Source organism: Vombatus ursinus, unplaced genomic scaffold (genome assembly GCF_900497805.2).
Source record: "Vombatus ursinus unplaced genomic scaffold, bare-nosed wombat genome assembly UNPS02014821.1, whole genome shotgun sequence".
Taxonomy (NCBI): Eukaryota; Metazoa; Chordata; class Mammalia; order Diprotodontia; family Vombatidae; genus Vombatus; species Vombatus ursinus.
The window spans coordinates 16,069,964-16,089,968 of NW_020954599.1; the positions used below are offsets into that span (position 1 = coordinate 16,069,964).

General features: G+C 40.9%; 1 protein-coding gene across 2 annotated transcripts in view; it reads left to right on the top strand.

The window, feature by feature from the left end:
• EGF (epidermal growth factor) overlaps nucleotides 1-20,005 on the top strand; it is a 148,868-nt gene that overhangs the window by 14,509 nt on the left and 114,354 nt on the right. For both annotated transcript variants that reach the window (XM_027837577.1, XM_027837576.1), the window contains exons 2-3: nucleotides 13,278-13,477; nucleotides 16,151-16,332. In XM_027837577.1, coding sequence (XP_027693378.1) covers nucleotides 13,278-13,477; nucleotides 16,151-16,332 — 382 coding nt within the window. The remainder of the gene's footprint in view (nucleotides 1-13,277; nucleotides 13,478-16,150; nucleotides 16,333-20,005) is intronic.

The window sequence follows — 20,005 nt, forward strand, 5'->3', positions numbered from 1 at the left end:
TTTCTTTCTTTCTTTCTTTCTTTCTTTCTTTCTTTCTTTCTTTCTTTCTTTCTTTCTTTCCTTCCTTCTTTTTTTTTTGGGGGGGGAAGGCAATTGGGGTTAAGTTACTGCCCAGGGTCACACAGCCAGTTAAGTATCAAGTATCTGAGGCTGAATTTGAACTCAGGTCCTCTTGATTCCTGCTCTATCCATTGAGCCTCCTAGCTGCCCCAGATTGGTTTTCCTAAAGCTCAGATCTGATTGTGTTACTCATTAGTTTCCAGTGGCTTCCTGTTATTTCTAGGATCAAACATAAAGTCCTCTGGCATATCTCAACTTGGTCCCTGACTATCTTTCCAGTCTTCTTACACTTCTCTCTACTTACTCCACCAGCCAGTCAGCTAGCAAATAAATATTAAACACCTGTTACATGCTGGGCACTATACTAAGCACTGGGAACACACAAAAAAAGGCAAAAAAGCAGTTCCTGCCCTCAAGGAGCTCACAGTCTAATAGGGGAGACAAAAAGTGAACTAATATGTACAAACAAGCCAAATACAGGTAAGCAGGAAATAAAATAGACAAGGTACTAGAAAGGTTTGAGGAAGCTTTCCTATAGAAGACGGGACCTGAAGGAAGCCAGGGAAGCCCAGAGGTGGAAATGTAGAGAGAGAGCATTCCAGGCATCAGGGGCAACCAGAGAAGATGCCCAGAGCTGAGAGATGGAGTGTCTTCTTTGGGGGTCAGCAAGGAAACTGGTGTCACTATTATCAGAGAGGGCTGGCAATGAATAAGGCGTAAGGAGACTGGCAGGAGGAGACTAAGTTATGAGGGGCTTTGAATGCCAAACTGAATTTTGTATTTGATTCTGGAAGTAATAGGGTACCACTGGAGTTTATTGAATGGGAGGGTGACATGGTTGGATCTGGGCTTTAGGAAAAACACTTTGGTGGCCAAATGGAGGATGGATTGGAGTGATGAGAGACTGGTGGGAAGACCCACCAGTAGAGTTCCAGATAGGAGGTGATGAAGGGCTGTACCAGAGTGGTGGTGGTGTCTGAGGAGAGATGATGAAAAAGTGAAATTGAACAGCCTTGGCAACAGATTGATTGTGGGGTGAGAGAGATAGTGAGGAGTAGAGGATGATACTTAGATTGCAAGCCTGAGGGACTGTCAAGATAGTGTTGCCCTGGACAATAATAGAGAAGTTAGCTTTAGGAGAAAAGGTAATGAATTCCATTTTGGACATATTGAGTTTAAGATATTTATTGACATGAATTTGAAATGTCTGAAAAGCATTTGGAATTGTGAGATTGGAGGTCAGCAGAGAGTTTGGGGCAGGAGAGGTAGATATGAAAATTGTCAACATAGAGATGGTAATTAAATCCACAGGAGCTGATGAGATTGCCAAGTCAAATTGGATAGAGGAAGAAGGAAGGAGGACCTAAGATAAAACCCTGTGGGACACCCACAGTTAGAGGGTGTGATCTGGATGAGGGTTCAGTAAAAGAGATTGAGAATCAGTGGTCGAGAGAGAGGAGGGAGTGATTCAGTGGTGGCAAAGGCTGCGGAGATGTTAAAGAGAATGAGGATTGAAAAAGAGGTCATTGGATCTGGCAGATCACTGGTAAATTCTGCAGACAGCAGTTTCAGTGGAAACACGAGATCAGAAGCTGGATTGTAAGAGGTAAAGAAGGAATCGAGATGAGAGAAAGTGGAGGCACCTTTTATAGTTGGTGTTTTTTAAGTTTAACCATAATAAGCAGAAGAAAAGTAGGCTGATAGTTAGTGAGGATGGAAGGATTAAATGAGAGTTTTCTTCGAGAATGGGGGAGACATGGGCATGTTTGTAGATAGTAAGGAAGGAGCCACCTTTTGATGTGAGACAGGAGTGTACGAAGGAGATAGTGGCAGAAGGCATCTGAATGATATGAGATGAGGAAGAGGGGAGAAGAGGGAGCTCACAATGAATGTCTTCTATTTTTCTGTAAAACATAAGTCAAGGTTCTCAGCTGAGAGGTAGAGGAGGGATAGCCAAGGGAGGTTTGAGGAGAGATGAGAAGGTTTGGAAGAGTTGCTGTGGAGAGTGAGATAATGACTTGACGTGGGAAGTATAGTAGGATTGCCTAGCAGTAGTGAGGGCTCAGTTGAGTTTGGGTAACAGAAATCTGTAGGGGATCCAATCAGAATGGCTACATGATTTTCAAAAGTTGCTTTGTTCAACAAAACTTTTGTAGGAATGAAGGTAGCTGATGGAGGAAGGAATCCAAGGCTGAGGTTTGGCAGGGCACAATCGATGATATGATAAGGGGTCAAGATAGGGAAAAGAAGAGAGAGTGACTAGTGCAGAAGGAAATGGCCTGGAAGAGAATTAAGGAGCTGAGGGGTTGGAGGTCATGGTGAGGATCAAGAGTAGGGTTTGGTAAGGGAAGGCAGAGGGAGAGATGGAAAGCCAATGGTTTATGGTCAGATAAAGGGATTTTGGAACTCTTGTGGATGATGGGAAGATCAAGGGATGATTACCTTTGTGTGTGGCTGAAGTAGGGTGGAGGAGTGAGTAGGTTGAGGAATTGGGTGATTAGGGTGTTTGGATGAGAGTCAGTATCCTCCAGTAGGAGGGTTGGAGTAGGGGAGGAGCCAGGTACTAAACCCATTGAGGAAGGAAGAGGCGTGGCCTGGGGGGGTATATAGACAATAGCTACCAGTATTTTGATTGGGTGGTAGATATGAATAGCATGACTCTCAAAGGAGGAGAAGTTGCTGAGTGATAGTGGGGAATGGGCAGTGGGAAAGAGGAGTATTCCAACTCCCCTTTCTTGAACAGTGAACTGAGGGGAATGAGTCAAGGTACAGCTTATACTGAAAAAGTGGCCAGGGAGATTGTGTCATCAGAAGGGAGTCAAGTTTCACTGATAGCTAGAAGATGAAAGGATTTGGAGAAGAAAAGATTTAGGATGAAGGGAAGTTTATTGCCTATGGAATGACGTTGTGGAAAGGGGGGTATCATTTGGTTGGAACTTTAGGGCAGGAGGTAGTTGCACCAGCCTACTTGCTGTTATTTGTACAGGACACTCATCTCCTGCCTCCAAGCATTTGTACTGGCTGTCCCCCAGGCCTGCGAAGTTCTGCTCCCTACTCCAATGCCTGCCACACCACCTGCCCTTTACTTTATCTGGTTTCCACCAGCTTAAACTTACCTTCTGCAGGAAGCCTTCCCAGTCCCCCAGTTCCTCTACCCAATTACTTTCCCACTATTCTGTATTAATATTATTAATCTTTCTAAAGGAAAGCCAAGTGCTGCTTTGTATAGTTCCTCCCCTCTCCCTTCTCTGAGACCCTCCTCTCCCACTTAGCTGCTCAGTCAGAACAAAACAACAGTTCAAGCGAGTGCCTATATTGTCACATTTTATTTGTCAACTTACTTTTATTTATCTAAAGGAGATTGTCTATTGGTTAATTTGCTATGTCTGGTATGGAAAGCATTAAGCTCAAGACCTTTGAAACTGATAAGGCTCAATTAACTAACTGATAATATTGATTAAGACAACTTTGGCATGACTCAGGAATAGACATTTAATTACTCACTGGGATTTAATATGGACGTGTGAAGGCTTTATTTGAGACTTCATAATTCCATCGCTCTCAAAAGGCAAGAGCCTAGGTCTGTTTTCAAAAATGAAATACCAAGCATTTATCTCTAGAAGCTGAGTTATTTGCTGTTTTTGGTTCAATACCTACTTCAGTAACCGAGAATTTTTTTCAGTGATATTTATTCTTGGTACTTTTGACCAAAAGCAATAAAGTTTTGGTCAATAAACTCCAGTAGCTCCCTATTATGTCTAGGGCCCAATACAGATGTCTCTGGCAATAAAGCCTGGCTCCAATGGGCGTTTCCAGGTTTGTTATATATTACTCTCCTTCATGTGTTCTATGTGTGATACAACCACCACATCACTTTCCATTGCCCTCTGTCGAACATGAAATTTTAATTTGTTGGACAATGTGATTTTCCATGACTTGCTGGCTTGCTATTCTTTACCCATGATACCTCTTCTCTCCCTGTCTTTCCCCAGGCAGTCACCCATACCTGGAATTTGTTCCCTTCTCGTCTCTTCATACTAAGAATACCTCATTTACTTCAAAGCTGAAATCAGATCATACCTTCCACAGGAGGCCTTTCCTGTTGTCCTACTCCTAGTAAAGCAACAAATTATCTTGTATCTATTTTGATAGGCACCAAGGTGGTACACGAGAGAGAGCACTGGACCTGGGAGTCAAGACAACCTGAGTTCAAGTCTGGCCTTGGACACTTATTAGCTGTGTAACCCTGAGCAAGTCACTTAACCTGCCTCAGTTTCCTTATCTGCAAAGTGGGGATAATAATAGCACTTTCCCCCCATGAAGATGAGATAATATTTGTAAAGCTCTTTGCAAATCTTAAAATGCTACATAAATACTAGTTATTATTATTATTAGGATTGTTAAATATTGTACCTGTTGTCTTCCCTGTTAGACTACAAGGTCCTTGAGGGCAAGGGCTGTTTAATTTTTGTCTCTGTACCTCTATTGCCTAGGGCAATATCTGGAACATGATAGGTGCTTAATAAATGTGGCATAGTGGAGAGAGTGCTGGGCCTGGAGTCAGGAAGACTCATCTTCCTGAGTTCAAATCTGGCCTCAGGCACTTACAAGCTGTGTGACCCTGGGCAAGTCACTTAATCCTGTTTGCCTCAGTTTCCTTATCTGTAAAATGAGATGGAGAAGGAAATGGCAAACCATTCCAGTATCTTTGCCAAGAAAACCCCAAATGGGGTCATAAAGAGTTGGACATGACTGAAAAATGACTTTTAATTAATTGACTAGAGGCAGACTGTCATTGAGTGGTTTGTATCTAGTTATCCTTGAGTCATATATTTTCAGATTGGCTCTCTGACCATGATGTCATGAAGCCAAATAGATAGCATGCCTTGATGTTAGCATTTAATTTGTCAGTCTTAACAAATCTAGTCAATATACTGCAAAGTCATTTTTGGTGGTAGCTCATACAGGCAGATTGCATCTGCAAAGGAAACTGGCCAGTTTCTCACGATTCCAGGTCAGTAGTCTGAGTTGTAGGGATAAAGGACCAGCATTATTCTCTTTCTTAGACTTAAAAATGGAAACACCACAGGACGCTGGGAAAATTCCGGACTGTCCCTTTGGCACTCTGGCCCCAGTCATTATGAATTTAACTCATCAATTCTGTTGTGCTCTTGCCTGATTGTTTCTGTTGTCTCGATTCTGTCTGATCCATTGTTAGCTTGGCTTAAGTCACAGCGTTATATATGTTTGTTGTTGTTCTCCGTTGGTGTAATTCATGAATTATTCCTTAAATCGTTTTAACACAGACAGCTGCAGATTCATTGAGCAGACAGGCCTTTCTTTTTACTCACCCCCCTTTTTTTTTTTTTTTTTGATATTCCAAAATCCAGTGGTCAGTGTTTAGGGTCTTAATTATAGCTCATAATTACTTCACATAGCTGTAGAAACCTCAAAAGTAGCTCTCATTTCCTCTCTCACTCCATTCCTTCTATGTGTAAGATTTACTCACTCTTTTCCTCCCCCCCCCCGCAAGAAAATGATAAGATGCCCAATCAATCAGTCTCATAGGTCTTATCCTAAGTGGAAAAATCCTTTGAATCGTAGTGGCGTTGCACAAGAATGAATTACACCAACAGAGAACATTTAGGTACGGAAACAACAGGCATTATTGCACTTGGCTGTGCCCCAGGGATCCTCTATAAATCATGAAGTGAGTTGAGAAAGGGTGCATTGGAGCAAGTATGGTATCCCTAAAGATCCAAGGTAGGAATGAGCTGTATCAGAGAAGGGAGATATTGAGGAGATTCGTTGGCTCTATAGGTATCTCATAGCAGAAGATCCAGGTTGAAGGAAGTCTAGAGAAAATGGCAGCTTCTTCCTCAACTTCCCCTCTCTGTACCTATCTATGCACAGAAGTGTCTGTGGACAATAATGCCTGGTGTTTCCTTACCTAAATGTTTCCAGTAAACTAAATTTTCACCTCAACCACAGAGGCCAGGGGTTAACTAGAGATAAAGATAAATGTAAAATTAGGCAGAGAGCCCAACCTCTGCCCAAATATTAAGAATTTTCCTAACTGGGGGCTGAGAGTGATTGTGCCCGAAATCTACTTTTTATTCAAAATAAACTCCCTAAAGTTGTCGAGGAGGGAGCCACGTGGACCTTAGAAGACATTGTATCACTCCCCAGGCTTAAAATGAGATGATTATTGTAATAGGGTATTACGCACCATTGCTCTCTTGTTGCCTGTCATCTTTTCTTCTCCTGCTCCTTCTTTCTCTTATCCGTCAATCCTTCTCTCCTTCTATCATTTCTTTCTTTTTCTAGAATTAGTCATTTTCTCTTTTTCTGTATTGTATTATTATGGACCTGTGGTTTCCTTGGTGAAGGAAGTTCCCATGAAGAGCTTGGGCTACCAATTTAGAACTGTACCTTTCCTGCTCCTCCTTATCTCTGAGGATCGTTTGGGAGCTGGGTAAGAAAGGTTCAGTGATTTGCCCAGGGTTGCACAACCTGTATGTTCACAGGGCAGACTTGAACCCTCTGTTCTTTATTCTGGCACTCTCCAGCTGCTTCCTGAGAAGCAGAAAGAGTAGGAGAGGGCTCACAAGGTATTGAGACCCTTTTCAGTTTTACCTGTTTTATGTATCACTTTGGCCAAGGAATTCCTCACCCCATGACTAACATTCTGGAGATGGCATTCTCTGTCTTTACTTAGGCTGATCATCAGACAGCTGGTGCAATTTGTGGCTCAGAGCTCTTGCAATTCAGTTGCTTTTTGTTCATTGTTCAGTCATTTCAGTCCTGTCCAATTCTTCATGACCCCATTTGAGGTTTTCTTGGCAAAGATACTAGAGTGGTTTGCCATTGCCTTCTCCAGCCCATTTTACAGATGAGGAACTGAGGCAAACAGGGTTAAGTGACTTACCCAGGGTCACACAGCTAGTAAGTGTCTGAGGTGAGACTTGGATTCAGGAAGGTAAGTCTGTCTGACTCCAGGCCCCTCACTCTGTCCATTGCACCACATAGCTGCTCTTCTAGCTCAGTAGGACCTCCTAGATTCCCGAAGGTGGAGCTTGTGTTTTGCTGATGTAGGCTTGGAGAATCTCTGATTGTCTGAGTGCCACAGGGAGGCACAGGAGTAGGGCTTTTGTGCAAATACTCATTTTAATTGAGTTTGGTGAAATTACACCATTCCTTACCCTTCTTAATGCTGAATTCACTTTGCCAATAGAGCTGAGATTTGCCTTTCTATCAGTTGCAGCAATCTGGAAGAGCAAATCTAGCAGCACTTGGGGGTTTTAGAACATTTGGGACTATTTTTCTCATGCTTGAAGGTTTTGAAAAGTGTTTTGCTCTGCTAGTCTTGAAGGGAAATGAACAGTATTTTAACGGCAGGTGGCTGCTGGGGGTGATGATGGTAGGTTATTTAACCATGTTCTCATAAGACAGGGGATTACCTCCTGCATGTAAAACCTTAACGCCAGGTTAATAGCTCTGCAAAACTGCATAATTCAGAGACCTTAAAAGATAATTTGCTAATTGAACTTCTCTTTGGACAATTTCTATCATTATATGACATTTTCTTATGTAATATTCTAGAACCTTTATACAATAACAACCTGAAATAACAGCATGATATTGTTGTTTGTCCTTTGTTCTTAAAAAGGACCATGACATTGGGAAGGTGATGCCATGACTTGCAAGTGAATTGGATTTAAGTGAGGGAAGGCTGTGCAAGGTCACCAGCCTCACTTTCTCCTCCAGAGCTATCTGGGTCCAGTGGCAAGATATAGATCAGGATAAGTGGAGATGTCCCCCAGCATGGTATTAGATACAAGTCAACTAGGTGGTACAGTGGGTAGAATACTGGACCTGGAGTCAGAAGGGCCCGAGTTCAAATACAGTCTCTGACACTTACTAGCTGTGTGACCCTGGGCAAGTCATTTAACCACTGATCACCTCAGTTTCCTCATTTGTAAAATGAGCTGGAGAAGGAAATGGCAAACCATTCTAGTATCTGTGCCAAGAAAACCTCAAATGGGGTCACAAAGAGTCAGACATAATTGAAAAATGACTGAACAACAACAAAATGGAGATAATGATAGTACCTACCTCCTAAAGTTGTTGTAAGGAGCAAATGAGATAATATTTGCAGTGCTTTGAAGAACTTAATGAAAGTACTATGTAAATGGTAGCTGTCATTATTATTAAATCTATCTTGGAACTTGCTTAAGGAGGCTAATTCTTAGATTACTGGAGGGACCCAGTTAGGGGAAAAGTTCTCATTTAATTTAGTTCTCTAATATGAATCCAGTGAGCAGCAGGAAGCTCTAGTGTATATACTTTTTACTTTCAAAGCTTTTTGTAAATTAGATAGTAAAGTCTTATGGGATCCTAATCCTCTTTCACTTTGCCTGAGAAACTGGTAGATAGAGAGACTGCTTTATGGCTCTGGAAATTTCATGCAAAATGTTGGAAATTTAATGGTAGAGAGGGAGAAAAATCCAATCCCTCCCAACTTTTGCTGGCTGTGAGCAGGCCTTTTGGTCAGTCGAGGGGAGATCTCTATCAGAGGAGCCCTCCCATTGGCGGATTTTCATGTATCTTTTGAATTAATGGTTGTTTGTTTGTGTGTCTTTATTAGGTTTTCCTCCTTTTAATAAGACTTCCTTCTGTAATACTGTGTGCATCAAACTTCCTAGTGGGGGGGTTGGTTTCAGTAATCCAGGGATGACCCATATATACATTTCTTCCTTGGTGGGGACCATAAATTTAAGAAGGGAGAAAGTTCCCTAAAGCATCACTGGGTCATTTGGTCTATGCGAACTCGTTCAGGATAATTTATTGAAAGATAAATTCTGCATTTGTAGTAGTTGAGCCTGGATCCCTTCCTTTGCAAGCACTAAAACATCAAATAAATGTTCACAACTGCCCTGAATGGAGGCGAAAACTATTGTTTTCATTTTCTAGCAGGAAAAGCCATTTAAAGTTCTTCAAAGTCTGGCTCGAGTTTACCTTAGCAGGGGGATACTCCCGGTTACTCCCCCTTGTGCTTTGTACACTTTTGCCAAACTGGCCCACTTACTTTTCTCTGTCCCTGATGTTCTGTTTCTGGTCTCCTGGCTTTTTGTAGGCCGTCTTCATGCATGGAATACTTTCCCTCACCACCTCTGCTTTTTGGAAGTCTTAGCTATCCAGGTTCAACTCAAGTGCCACCTCCTTCAATAGATTTTCCTGATTGCCCCACTTTTTACTGTCCAACAGTCCACCAAAATGACTTTGTATTTATTTTGTTTGTTTCCTGTATTAATTTACCTGTGAATATATTGTATCCCCCAATAGAATATAAACTCCTTGAGGACAGAGACTAACTTATCTATTTATAACCCCAACACATACTTACAGACTCACTGATTGAAACGGTTTTCTAAACTTAATTCAGAGACTCTGTTATGGAATTAGAATTTAAATTCAAATCTATTGGCTCCCATTCTGGACATATTCTTCTGTGTCACTTGGTTTCCTCTCTCTTTCCCACTGTTTCTTTTTCCCCTCCCTTCTTCTCCTTTTTCCTGTCTCTCCCTCCCCTTCCTTCCCTCTTGCCTTGCCCTTCTCTCTCTCTCTCTCTCTCTCTCTCTCTCTCTCTCTCTCTCTCTCCCACACACACACACACACACACACACACACTCCCTTCCTCCTTCTTTCTGTTACTCCTACCCTACATCACTTACATACACACCTGAACTGAGGACCTAACTGTGATTCTTAGAGAAACAGGTCTGCGCATTTCAAAGTACAGTAGTTGCCAAAAGGGAATAAGAATGAAAAATTGAATCGCTTCTGCTTCATTCTGTAAAACTAGAGAAATCATTCAAGGTCAGCGCAGTCTTAAGGAATAAAAATTCTCTGGCAAGGGCGCCAGGGCTCCTGTTATCTCTTTATGAGATGGAAGAATTCTATAGAGCCACTGGGCTTTTTTACATTATATCTCTCACTTGAAAGAAAAATACTTTTTTGCTGATGTCATCAAATGTTGCATTTTCAAAAGCTTCCATTGATGTCTTTTCCCCTCCTTTCTTCCCTTTTTCCTCCCTCCCTCCTTCTCTCCATGCCTCATTCCCTTCCTTCTTTCTTTCCTCCTCTCCTTCCTTCTCTCCTTCCCTTCCTTCCCTTCTTCCCTCTTTCCTTCCCTCCTTCCTTTTCTCCCTTCCCTCCTTCTTTCCTTCCCTTCTTCCTTCTCTTCTTTCCTCTTGAGTATCTACTTACTACAGGTACTATATTTTGAATACACTTTGATACTTTGTCCCCTACGTGAAGAGACCCCAGAAAATTTATCCCAGGGTCAAGGCACTTTGTGGGTGAGCACCAACTCAAAAGCTATAGTTCAGAAACTCTCAGTGATACATTTTAATAGATAGAGGATACATTAATTCAAGCAAAAGACATTTAGTCCAACAGCATAGCAAATGAAGTGGCAAGTGAAGATCTCTCTCCCCTCCCCCGTAAGGCATCCTACCACCAGTGGGGGGAGGGCATGTGTGCAGGGAATACTCATAAGCAGGGAGCATGAATGAAGGGCACACACACGGGGAAGGTGATATATAACATAACACAAACATAACACACACCCGCGGCTGGAACAACATACGGCCAATGCTGCAAGACTGCTCATGCTGTCTGGTGATGTCATCACCTTGTTCTTTGTTGGGAATATTGTTTTTATTGGTCTTCTGGTTGCCAAGTTTCTCCCTATTACCATCTTTTGAGCATCAGTACCAACTGACAGGAGGGAGGAGATGTTACACAGAACACTCAGGCAGCTACCAAGCCTAGGAGTTCTTTCCCATCCTCTCATTCTTTATCTTATGAGCTGAGCAAATAGGGCAAGGAATAAGGTGGGAATGGTGTTTTTATTTTTATCTTCGTTTTTATTGAGACTAGGTGTCCTTATCTTGCCCAGGATGGAAATTAAATGGTCACTCACTGGCTAACCCCCTGCTGGTCAGCATGGAAGCTTTGACCTCCTCTGTTTCCAGCTTGAGCCACTTGGACCCTTCATGAGCTTTCATGACCCCTTCATGGTCTCCCACAGCTTCCCTGTTCTCATCATGTTGGTGCTAGATGTAATGTGAACATCCTTTCAGCTTCAATCCTATTATAGTCCAGAACCCGCAGATTCCAGCCATCTACCAATTCCAACCTCACCACCAGGTGTGGGGTGCCATGCCTAGGACAAAGTGTTTTAGGGTTTACAAAGCTCTTTGCATCCATCATCCCATTTAAACCTCACAATAATCCCATGAGGCAAATACTACAGATATTTTTTTCACTGAGAGCTAGATGTAGGTTCAGGAAGATCTGAGTTGAAGTCTGACCTCTGATACTTAACAGCTGTGTGACCCTGGGTAAATCATTATGTTTGCCTCAGTTTCTTCAATTGTAAAATGGGAATAATAGTAGCACCAACTTTCTAGGGTTGTTGTGAGAATCAAATAAGATAATACTTGTAAAATGCTTGACTCAGTGTGGGGCAGCTAGGTGGTACAGTTTATAGAGTGCTAGACCTGAAGTTAGGAAGATTCATGTTCCTGAGTTCAAATCTGTCCTCAGACTCTTAGTAGCTCTGTGATCCTGAGCAACTCACTTAACCTCATTTGCCTCAGTTTCCTCATCTGTAAAATGAGCTGGAGAAGGAAATGTCAAACAACTTAAGTATCTTTGCCAAGAAAACTCCAAATGGGTTCACAAAGAGTTAGACACAACTCAGCAATTAGCTCAGTGCCAGCACATTATTGTTGCTTAGTCATTCAGTTGTGTCTGACTCTGTGACCTCATGGACAGTTGGTTCATTAGATAATTTGCTTTCTTGGCAAAGGTACTAGGGTGGTTTGCCATTTCCTTCTCCAGTTTATTTTATAGATGAAGAAATGAAGCAAATAGGGATTAAGTGACTTGCCCAGGGTCACACAACTAGTAAGTGTCTGAGGCCAGATTTGAACTTTAGATTTGAGGCCAGCACATAGCAGGTGCTTAATAAATGTTAGTTGATTGACTGACTGCCTTGCCCAGGATTCCATAGCTAGAACTCCTCTATCCACTAGGCTATAGTGCCACTTATTAAGTGCCAGTAGGGAGGTATATAATATTATAGAAAGTATATGACATTATTTTAGTCACTTGGGAGAACATAGTACATGTTATCTCTGACCTCAAGAGGCTCATGGTCTAAGTCAGTCTATTTTTCCAATCTGCGGATCTTAGGCTGGAGAAGTGAGTACTCTCTAGGGAAGCCCTCATCGCGGGGATCTGAGAATTCAGCTGCTCCTACAATGAGAATGGCAAATGAGAGTTTCCTCCTGTAGAAAATTTCTAAAGGTGTGCTCTTGTACCTTGAAGATCTGGAAGAGGAGCTAATTACCTTAAATCTCAGCAACAAAAATTCCATGTGATCTTAACCTTTTCTTTCTTTGACTATGGAACGCCAGAAAAGCAACGGTCACAAGGGAAGTTTGTCAACCACAAGACCAGCAGTGATGAGTGGATACCTTTTACTGACAAGAAGGAATGAGTTTAAGGTTTCCAGAAGGACAGACGAGATGGGACTAAACCAGGGCCGGGCTTCATCAGATCTTTCTGAGAAGTCTCAGGCTTCAGCCTTGAGTTTCCCATCCTCTTTTCTCTCTTCTCTGCCTTTACTTCTGTGTCTCCTACTTACCAATCAGGAGATGAAGTGAGGGAGAGGGTGGGTGGGGAGGAAAAGGCAGTTTCAAATATATTAACATTAACAACTGTAACTTTATATTTAACATCTTATAATAAAACATCGGCCCTCAAACTAATGCACACATGAATTTTTCATACTATAGAGATTACAATACATTTTCTACTCATATATTAAAGACCAACCTGTATAGGGAAGCTATCTTACTTTTTATGGAGTTCATTTTCCTCACTAACCCAAATTAATTTGGTCACATTTATTCCCCATAATTAATTAATGAAGATTATCTGTATTTTTTTAAAAAATCATGACCCAACTACTGTAATTTTGTATCCATTTTCCTGATGGAAACATGAAGATGATTAGAATTTTGGTGAGTAGAATTGCAAATAAATAATTCTACCTCTATTTGGTTTGATTTTCAAATAATTTAACTAAACAATCTTTAAAAAATGATGTGAATACATGGTTTGATTTCTTCCTCTCCCCTCAGGTCCTGCACCCTTCTTAATTTTCAGCCATGGAAATGCTATCTTTAGGATTGACATGGAGGGAACTAATCATGAACAAGTGGTGGCTAATGCTGGCATGTCAATATTGATGGATTTTCATTATAGAAAGGAGAAAGTCTATTGGGTGGACTTAGAAAGAGGACTTCTGCAAAAAACATTCTTTAATGGCACAAAGAAAGAGGTAAAGTACCTGCCATCATAGCATTTGTGGGATGTGGGGCTGGGACACAAAGTCAATAGAGCTTGAGGTTCTAGGATGCTTAGCAGAAATGGCCAATATTATGTTAGTGCTAGAGTAACATTAATCCTAATTTGGGAAGGTCCAGCCCAGTTTTTTCTCGTATACATGGTCAATTTGTGTCAGTCTGTACTGTTTGGGATCACGGGAGTGAACATTTTGTCTGATCAGTTTGGAAAAACGACTGGTTAATTCAGATGAACAATGTTTATCTGATTCTTTCCCAAAATGAGATTTTGTGACTTGGTTATCTTGATACTGTGCAAATCCAGGGATCATCTTTGGAATAAGAACTTATGATGAGCCCTTTTATTCCCATAGTGCTTTACAGTGTGTAAAACACTTTCCTTGAATCCATCCTGTGAAGTGGGTACGGCAAGCACTGGGCATGTCCTACAAAGCTGGAAAGGCTCTGAATATGCCCCCAGAGATGAATTGTCAGTCCACTGTTTGAGCACAAGCTTAGCTAAGTTTGATGAGGTTCATGACCAGGCTAGCCAAAGGGTGATGAATTTTTTGGTGATAGGAATTCTAAAAGCTAGAAGAGAACTCTCTTAGAGAGCATCTATTTTCCTATCTTCCTTAGAGAACAGTCCATTTTTCCTGAAGAAGAAACTGAAGGTCTGAGAAGTCAAACACCCTCACATAGCTAGGAATTGGCAGAGCCAGAACTTGGACCTCAGTCTTTTGGCTTCAAGCCCACAACTCTGTTTTTCTAAAGATGATTGCATTGTAGTTTGGAAAATAGTTGGAAAAATGGGTGCGGAGCCCATAAAATTTTCTACAACTTTGTCCCTTTGTATTGGGGTGGACAAACCTATTGCAGAACACTCCATGACACAGTCAATGAGAATGAACACAACAGAACACTTTTCTATCTAAATACTTCTCTGCCATTCAAAAGATCTACGATTTCATCAATGTGACCAATGATACAGTTCAAAACCAATGAATGCAGGAGTCTATGTGTTGGCCAACAAAACCCATCCCTGGGTGGCCAACCTTTTAGACAGAAAATTGATTGAATGCATTTTAGGGTAATGGAGGTGCCAGTAAATATTACCAGATTAAACTCAAACTCCTGTAAAATTGTATGGAGAGGAATGAAAATTAAAATAATTCTTATCCCAAAGAGTCTAAATGTTTACCAGCCTATATACATATTTTGTGTGTTGGCAACATGTTACTCTACAAGCTAATGATAATGTGCAAATCTATAAAATATTAGAAATCTATGACCCCAAGAAGGAGAGCATGACAATGTGCGTGCAATTTTGCAAACTACAAATTCATATTTTACCATACTTTCTATTTAAGATGGATTGCTCATTTATATTAATATTTATTTTCACCCTTAGAAAATTGTTGCATTTAAGCAGCTAGGTGATGCATTGGACTTAGAATCAGGAAGATTTGAATTCAAATCCAACTTTAGACACTTACTAGCTGTGTGATCCTGGGCAAGTCACTTAACCTCTGTTTGCTTCAGTTTCCTCTGCTGTAAAATGGGAATTAAAAATAGCACCTACCTCGAAGGATTGTTGTGAAAATTAAATGAAATAATATTTGTTAAGGTGCTTAGCATAATGCCTATCATATAGTGGGTGCCTTCTTCCTACCCAACATTTAGAAGGACAACCTTCTTACTCTAAGGGTCTTTATATTTTGGGAAAAAAAAAGACATGTAACATAAATGAATGAGTAGTTAAAGACAATTTATCTAAAGAACACACAAAAAATTTAGAGTATATCATTTTAATCAAGGAATCCTTAAAATAACCCTTTCATTCTTCAGGAATAACATCTAGAGAGTACCATGAGAAATCCATAGACAAATTCTTGAGAGTTTGTTCCTGACCTAAATTACATCAGATAATTGCCCATCATTTCTATCCAGAGTATGTTCCTCTTAGTACTCTTTCAATTAGCTAATCTATCTTTAATATACCCCCTTAATATCTCCCTCTTAATGATGTAGCCTGAGCCCAGTGACATTTGTCAGAAAGGGGGAGAAGAGGACCCTAACAGCTAGAGTAGCACCTGGGGAGAGAGAGAGAGGGAGAGAAAGAAGGAGAGGGGGAAGATAGAGAAAGAGAGAGAAAAAGAGAAAGGGAGAGAGAGAGGGAGAAGGAGAGAGAGAGGGGGAGGGAGAGGGGAAGTGTGAGGGGGAGAGGAGAGGAGAGCATTCGTCAAGTGCTTACCTTGTACTAGGCACTGTCCTAAGTGCTTTGTTATCAGAGGGTGTAGATTTTACTTTCAAGACCGTTGAAATTATTGCTAAAGACCCATTCAATAGCCAATACTAATGGTGTGCATATTTTGAGAACCTTTATACTTCAGAGCTGTGATAGTAAATATTGGGCCAAGGAATAGGTACTTGTAAATTCAGAAGTATCATTTTGGAGATTCACTTGGGATTGTAATTTTGAAATGACAAAAATAATAATAGCAACTCATGGCTTATTAATTTTATTCAAAGTAGTTTAATTATAACAGGAAGTTAAAGAATAAAATAGTTAATGGTGACAGATGCTTAAAATGACAGATATTTTAAAAGAAGTATCTTATTGGTCATAAGGAAAGGTTAACAACTCAATTAAAGTTTTTATTTCACAGATTCTGGGCCATGTGGAGAAAGGGTTTTCAGGAATGGCAATAGATTGGCTTCATGAAGAAATTGTTTGGTCCAATCAACTGAAAGGAACAATTGAAACTACAGACATGAAAGGAAACAATTCTCATGTCCTCTTGAAGGAATTAAATTATCCTAAAAATATTGTTCTTGATCCGGTAAAAAGGTAAAACTACTGCTATTTTCTGATACGATAATAGTCTTTAAAATGTGAGGGAAAGTTCACTGGCATCATTCTTTTAATAGAACGATGTAGGGAGAGTCATGTTAGTTTGCTGGAAAATTGTTAAAGTGGCTTTTCATTGATGTGATTGAAAAGTAGGTGCTAGTGAACTTAGGTTTTTGTTTTTTTTTTGGTGAGGCAATTGGGATTAAGTGACTTGTCCAAGGTCATAGAGCTAGTGAGTATCAAGTTTCAGAAGCCAGATTTCAACTCAGGTCCTCCTGACTCCAGGGCTAGTGCTGTATCTGCTGCACCATCTAGCTGCCTCTATTGAATTTACTTGTGTAGTGATTACACATTTTCATAAGAAAAGACTCAGTTTATAGCACGACATAGTGGAGAGTATTTATTGGTTCTAGAATCTGAAGACCTAGGTTTAAAGCCTGGCTCTGACACTGATTGGGTAATCCAAGGCAAGTCATCTGAAGATGCAACTAGGTGACTCAGAGGATAGAGCGTTGGACCTGGAGTCAGGAACACTTGAGTTTGAACCTTGTCTCAGACACTTTCTAGCTGAATGACACTTGGCAAGTCATTTAGCCTCACTTAGACTCAGTTTTTCTCATCTGTAAAATGGGGGTTAATAATAGCACCTACCGGGGCAGCTGGGTGATGCAGTGAATAGAGCACTGGCCCTGGAGATTAGGAGGACTTGAGTTCAAATCTGGCCTCACACACTTGACACTTACTAGCTATGTGACCCTGGGCAAGTCACTTAACCCAGATTGCCCCGCTCCCCCCAAAAAATAATAATAGCACCTACCTCCCAGGAATGTTATGTGAACAAAGGCTGATGATATTTGTAAGGTGCTTTGCAAACCTTAAAACACTATATAAATGCTATCTATTATTACTAAGCCACTGCTTTCCCTGACCTCAGTTTCCTCAATTGTTACATGAGGGAATTGGAATAAAAGGTCCCCAAGGTACCCTTCTAATCCTGTGAGTTTAATTATCATCTCTATGCAGATGACTCACAGATCCACTCCAATCCTGGCCAGCTCCCCTCTTCCTTTGGAGTTTCAATTCTGCATTACCAAATGCTTATTGAACATTTTTTTTTGAACATTTCAAAGTAGGTATTCTAGAGACACCATGTCCCAAATAGAACTCACTATCTTTTCCCCTTAACTCCAATAATCCAATAAACATTTATTAAGTGCCTCTTCTGTGTCAGGTACTGTGCTTACTGCTGGGGCTACAATTAATAAAAAGATAGCCCCTGCCCTCAAGGAGCTTACAGTCTAATGGAAGAGGGGGAGACAACGCACAAAAGGAGGCAGGAAAGTGTGGGGGAGACTAGGAGATGCCCAATGGGGGGGGGGCACCTTGTTCCATGGAGTATTATTGAAGGCACTCATTTTTTTCCAGTTTCCCACTGACTCTTTCTCACCCTACAAATCCAATCATTGCCAAAGCATGCCTTTTCTAGCTCTACAACATGTCTCCCACATAATCTATTCTCTCCGCTCACTAAGTCACCACATCAGTTCAGACTATTGTCATTGGCCTCCCTGCGTCCAGTCTCTCCTCATCGTAATCTATCTTCCACTTAACCATCAAAGTGGTTTCCCCTAAATTAAGATCTGAACAAGTCACTCACCTACTCAGTCAACTCCAGTTGCTCCTTATAGCCTATAGAATACAATATGATCTCATTTTGGCTTTTAAAACACTTCTCAATCTCTCCCCAATCTATCTTTTCAGCCTCATACATTACTACCTTTCTGGCATCCTATGGTCTAAGCAAACTGACCTTCTCTGTATTCCTCACACAGAACACAGTATCTCTCACCTCCCAGCCTTTGCACTAGCCATGCACTGTATCTGTAATTCTTTCCTTCTACTTCATAGAATTTACCTCTTCCTTCAAGCTGCAGGTCAAACACCGCCTTCTACATGAAGACTTTACTGGTCTGCCCATTGCTAGTTCTCTCCCTAACTATTCCATATTTAACTACAATGTATTTATTTGTATTTATTCTAACTACACTTCTAAATGTACTTGAATCCTTTATTAGATTGTGAGTTACTTGAGAGTAGGGATAGTTTCATTTTTGTACTTGTATCTTCAGTGCTTGGCACGTGCCAGGCACCGAATAAATGCTAGTTGATTGATTGATTGATTGATCCTAGAATCTGATAGAACAATTATCTTTAAGGAGGGTCATCTAGAGGAGTGGAACAATCACCTAATCGACAGAATCAGAAGACCCAGTCTCTTTTTTTCTCAGTAAGGAGCAGGAAGGTTCCGGCATAGAGGATATCCAGTCTGATTCTCCCATTCTGCAAATGAAAAAACTGAAGTCCTGAAAGGTGATCTTCCCAAGGTCACGAAGGTTGTATGTAACAGTTCTGACTCCAAATATGGTGCCCAGTTCAGTTACATTCAACTAAGATGAATTAAATTCCTGCTGTCTTCAAAGGACTGGGCTGAGTCCTAGGCACGCAATAATAGATAGGGCTTAGGTTGGAATCCCAGTTCAAATGGTTACTAGCTGTGTGGAAAGCCATTCCATCTCTCCCAGGCTCAGTTTTCTCATCTACAAAGTGGGGATAACAATGTCTATAATATACCACCTTCATGGTTGTGAGAGAACTACTTTCTGCAGTTCTTACCCTAACTTCCATTGTTACAGGTTCCCAAAGCAGGGTTTTTTTTTCCCCCTTTCTTCATGTCTCTAGTGCTTAACACAGTGCCTGGTACACAGTAGGCACTTAATAAATGCTTGTTGACTGACTGACAGCATTCAACTGGCTACATCTCTTCCTCAGGGTCTAGGAGTACCCCATGGGGCCAGGGATGATACTCTAATGAAATCAGCATGAGTCTATACCATTGTAAATCTCCCCATCCTCCCAAGATGGTCAATTGAAAATAATTTTATCATCCAGGCTTAGGTAGCTTTTAGAAAGAGATATTTACTAAGGTAATAAAAACAAAACAAATAAACAAACAGATAAACAAATAAATAAAATAAAAATAAAAACAGTTGGCATGATACATCTTTCCAAACATTTGTGACCAGCTCTTCCACAAGAACCTACAGAGTACAGGGAGAAAGTGGGCAGAAGTTTAGAATACATTTGCCCAAAGGAGAATTCACAGTATCTGCTTCCTGGAAGTCCTTTTCTTTCATTTGTGGGGTGCTCAGAAAGTTTCCCTTAGACATGGTACACTTTCTTTCCTATGCTCCTTGTAGAGCTGTGAATCTAGTCTGTCCGGGGCTCCTGGTGATAAAGAGTGCAAAGCAGGCTGATTTATGAACACCATTTAGAGCACCAATGAGAAGATTAGAGGTCTAATATACTCTGGACTCTTCAAAGCTGGAAAGTTTTTCTCTGGTCAAGGAAGTGTTGTGGAGTGAAGAGACTTAGCCAAAGCTAAAGCCTAAGCCTCTCCCCTACCCCCTACCCTAAGTGGTTTCTTCTGAGGAATGAAAGCCACATCCTCTAACAAAGCCTTCCTTTTTCAATTCACTTGATAATTTATAGCTGATCAAGTTTGCCAGCTCATTAGACAGACTTCCTGTCTGGTGTCATTTCATTTTATCCAATGGTTTTTTAAAACTTCAAAAAATTTCTTCTTCCTAAAACATTTTGTACTTAGTCTAAG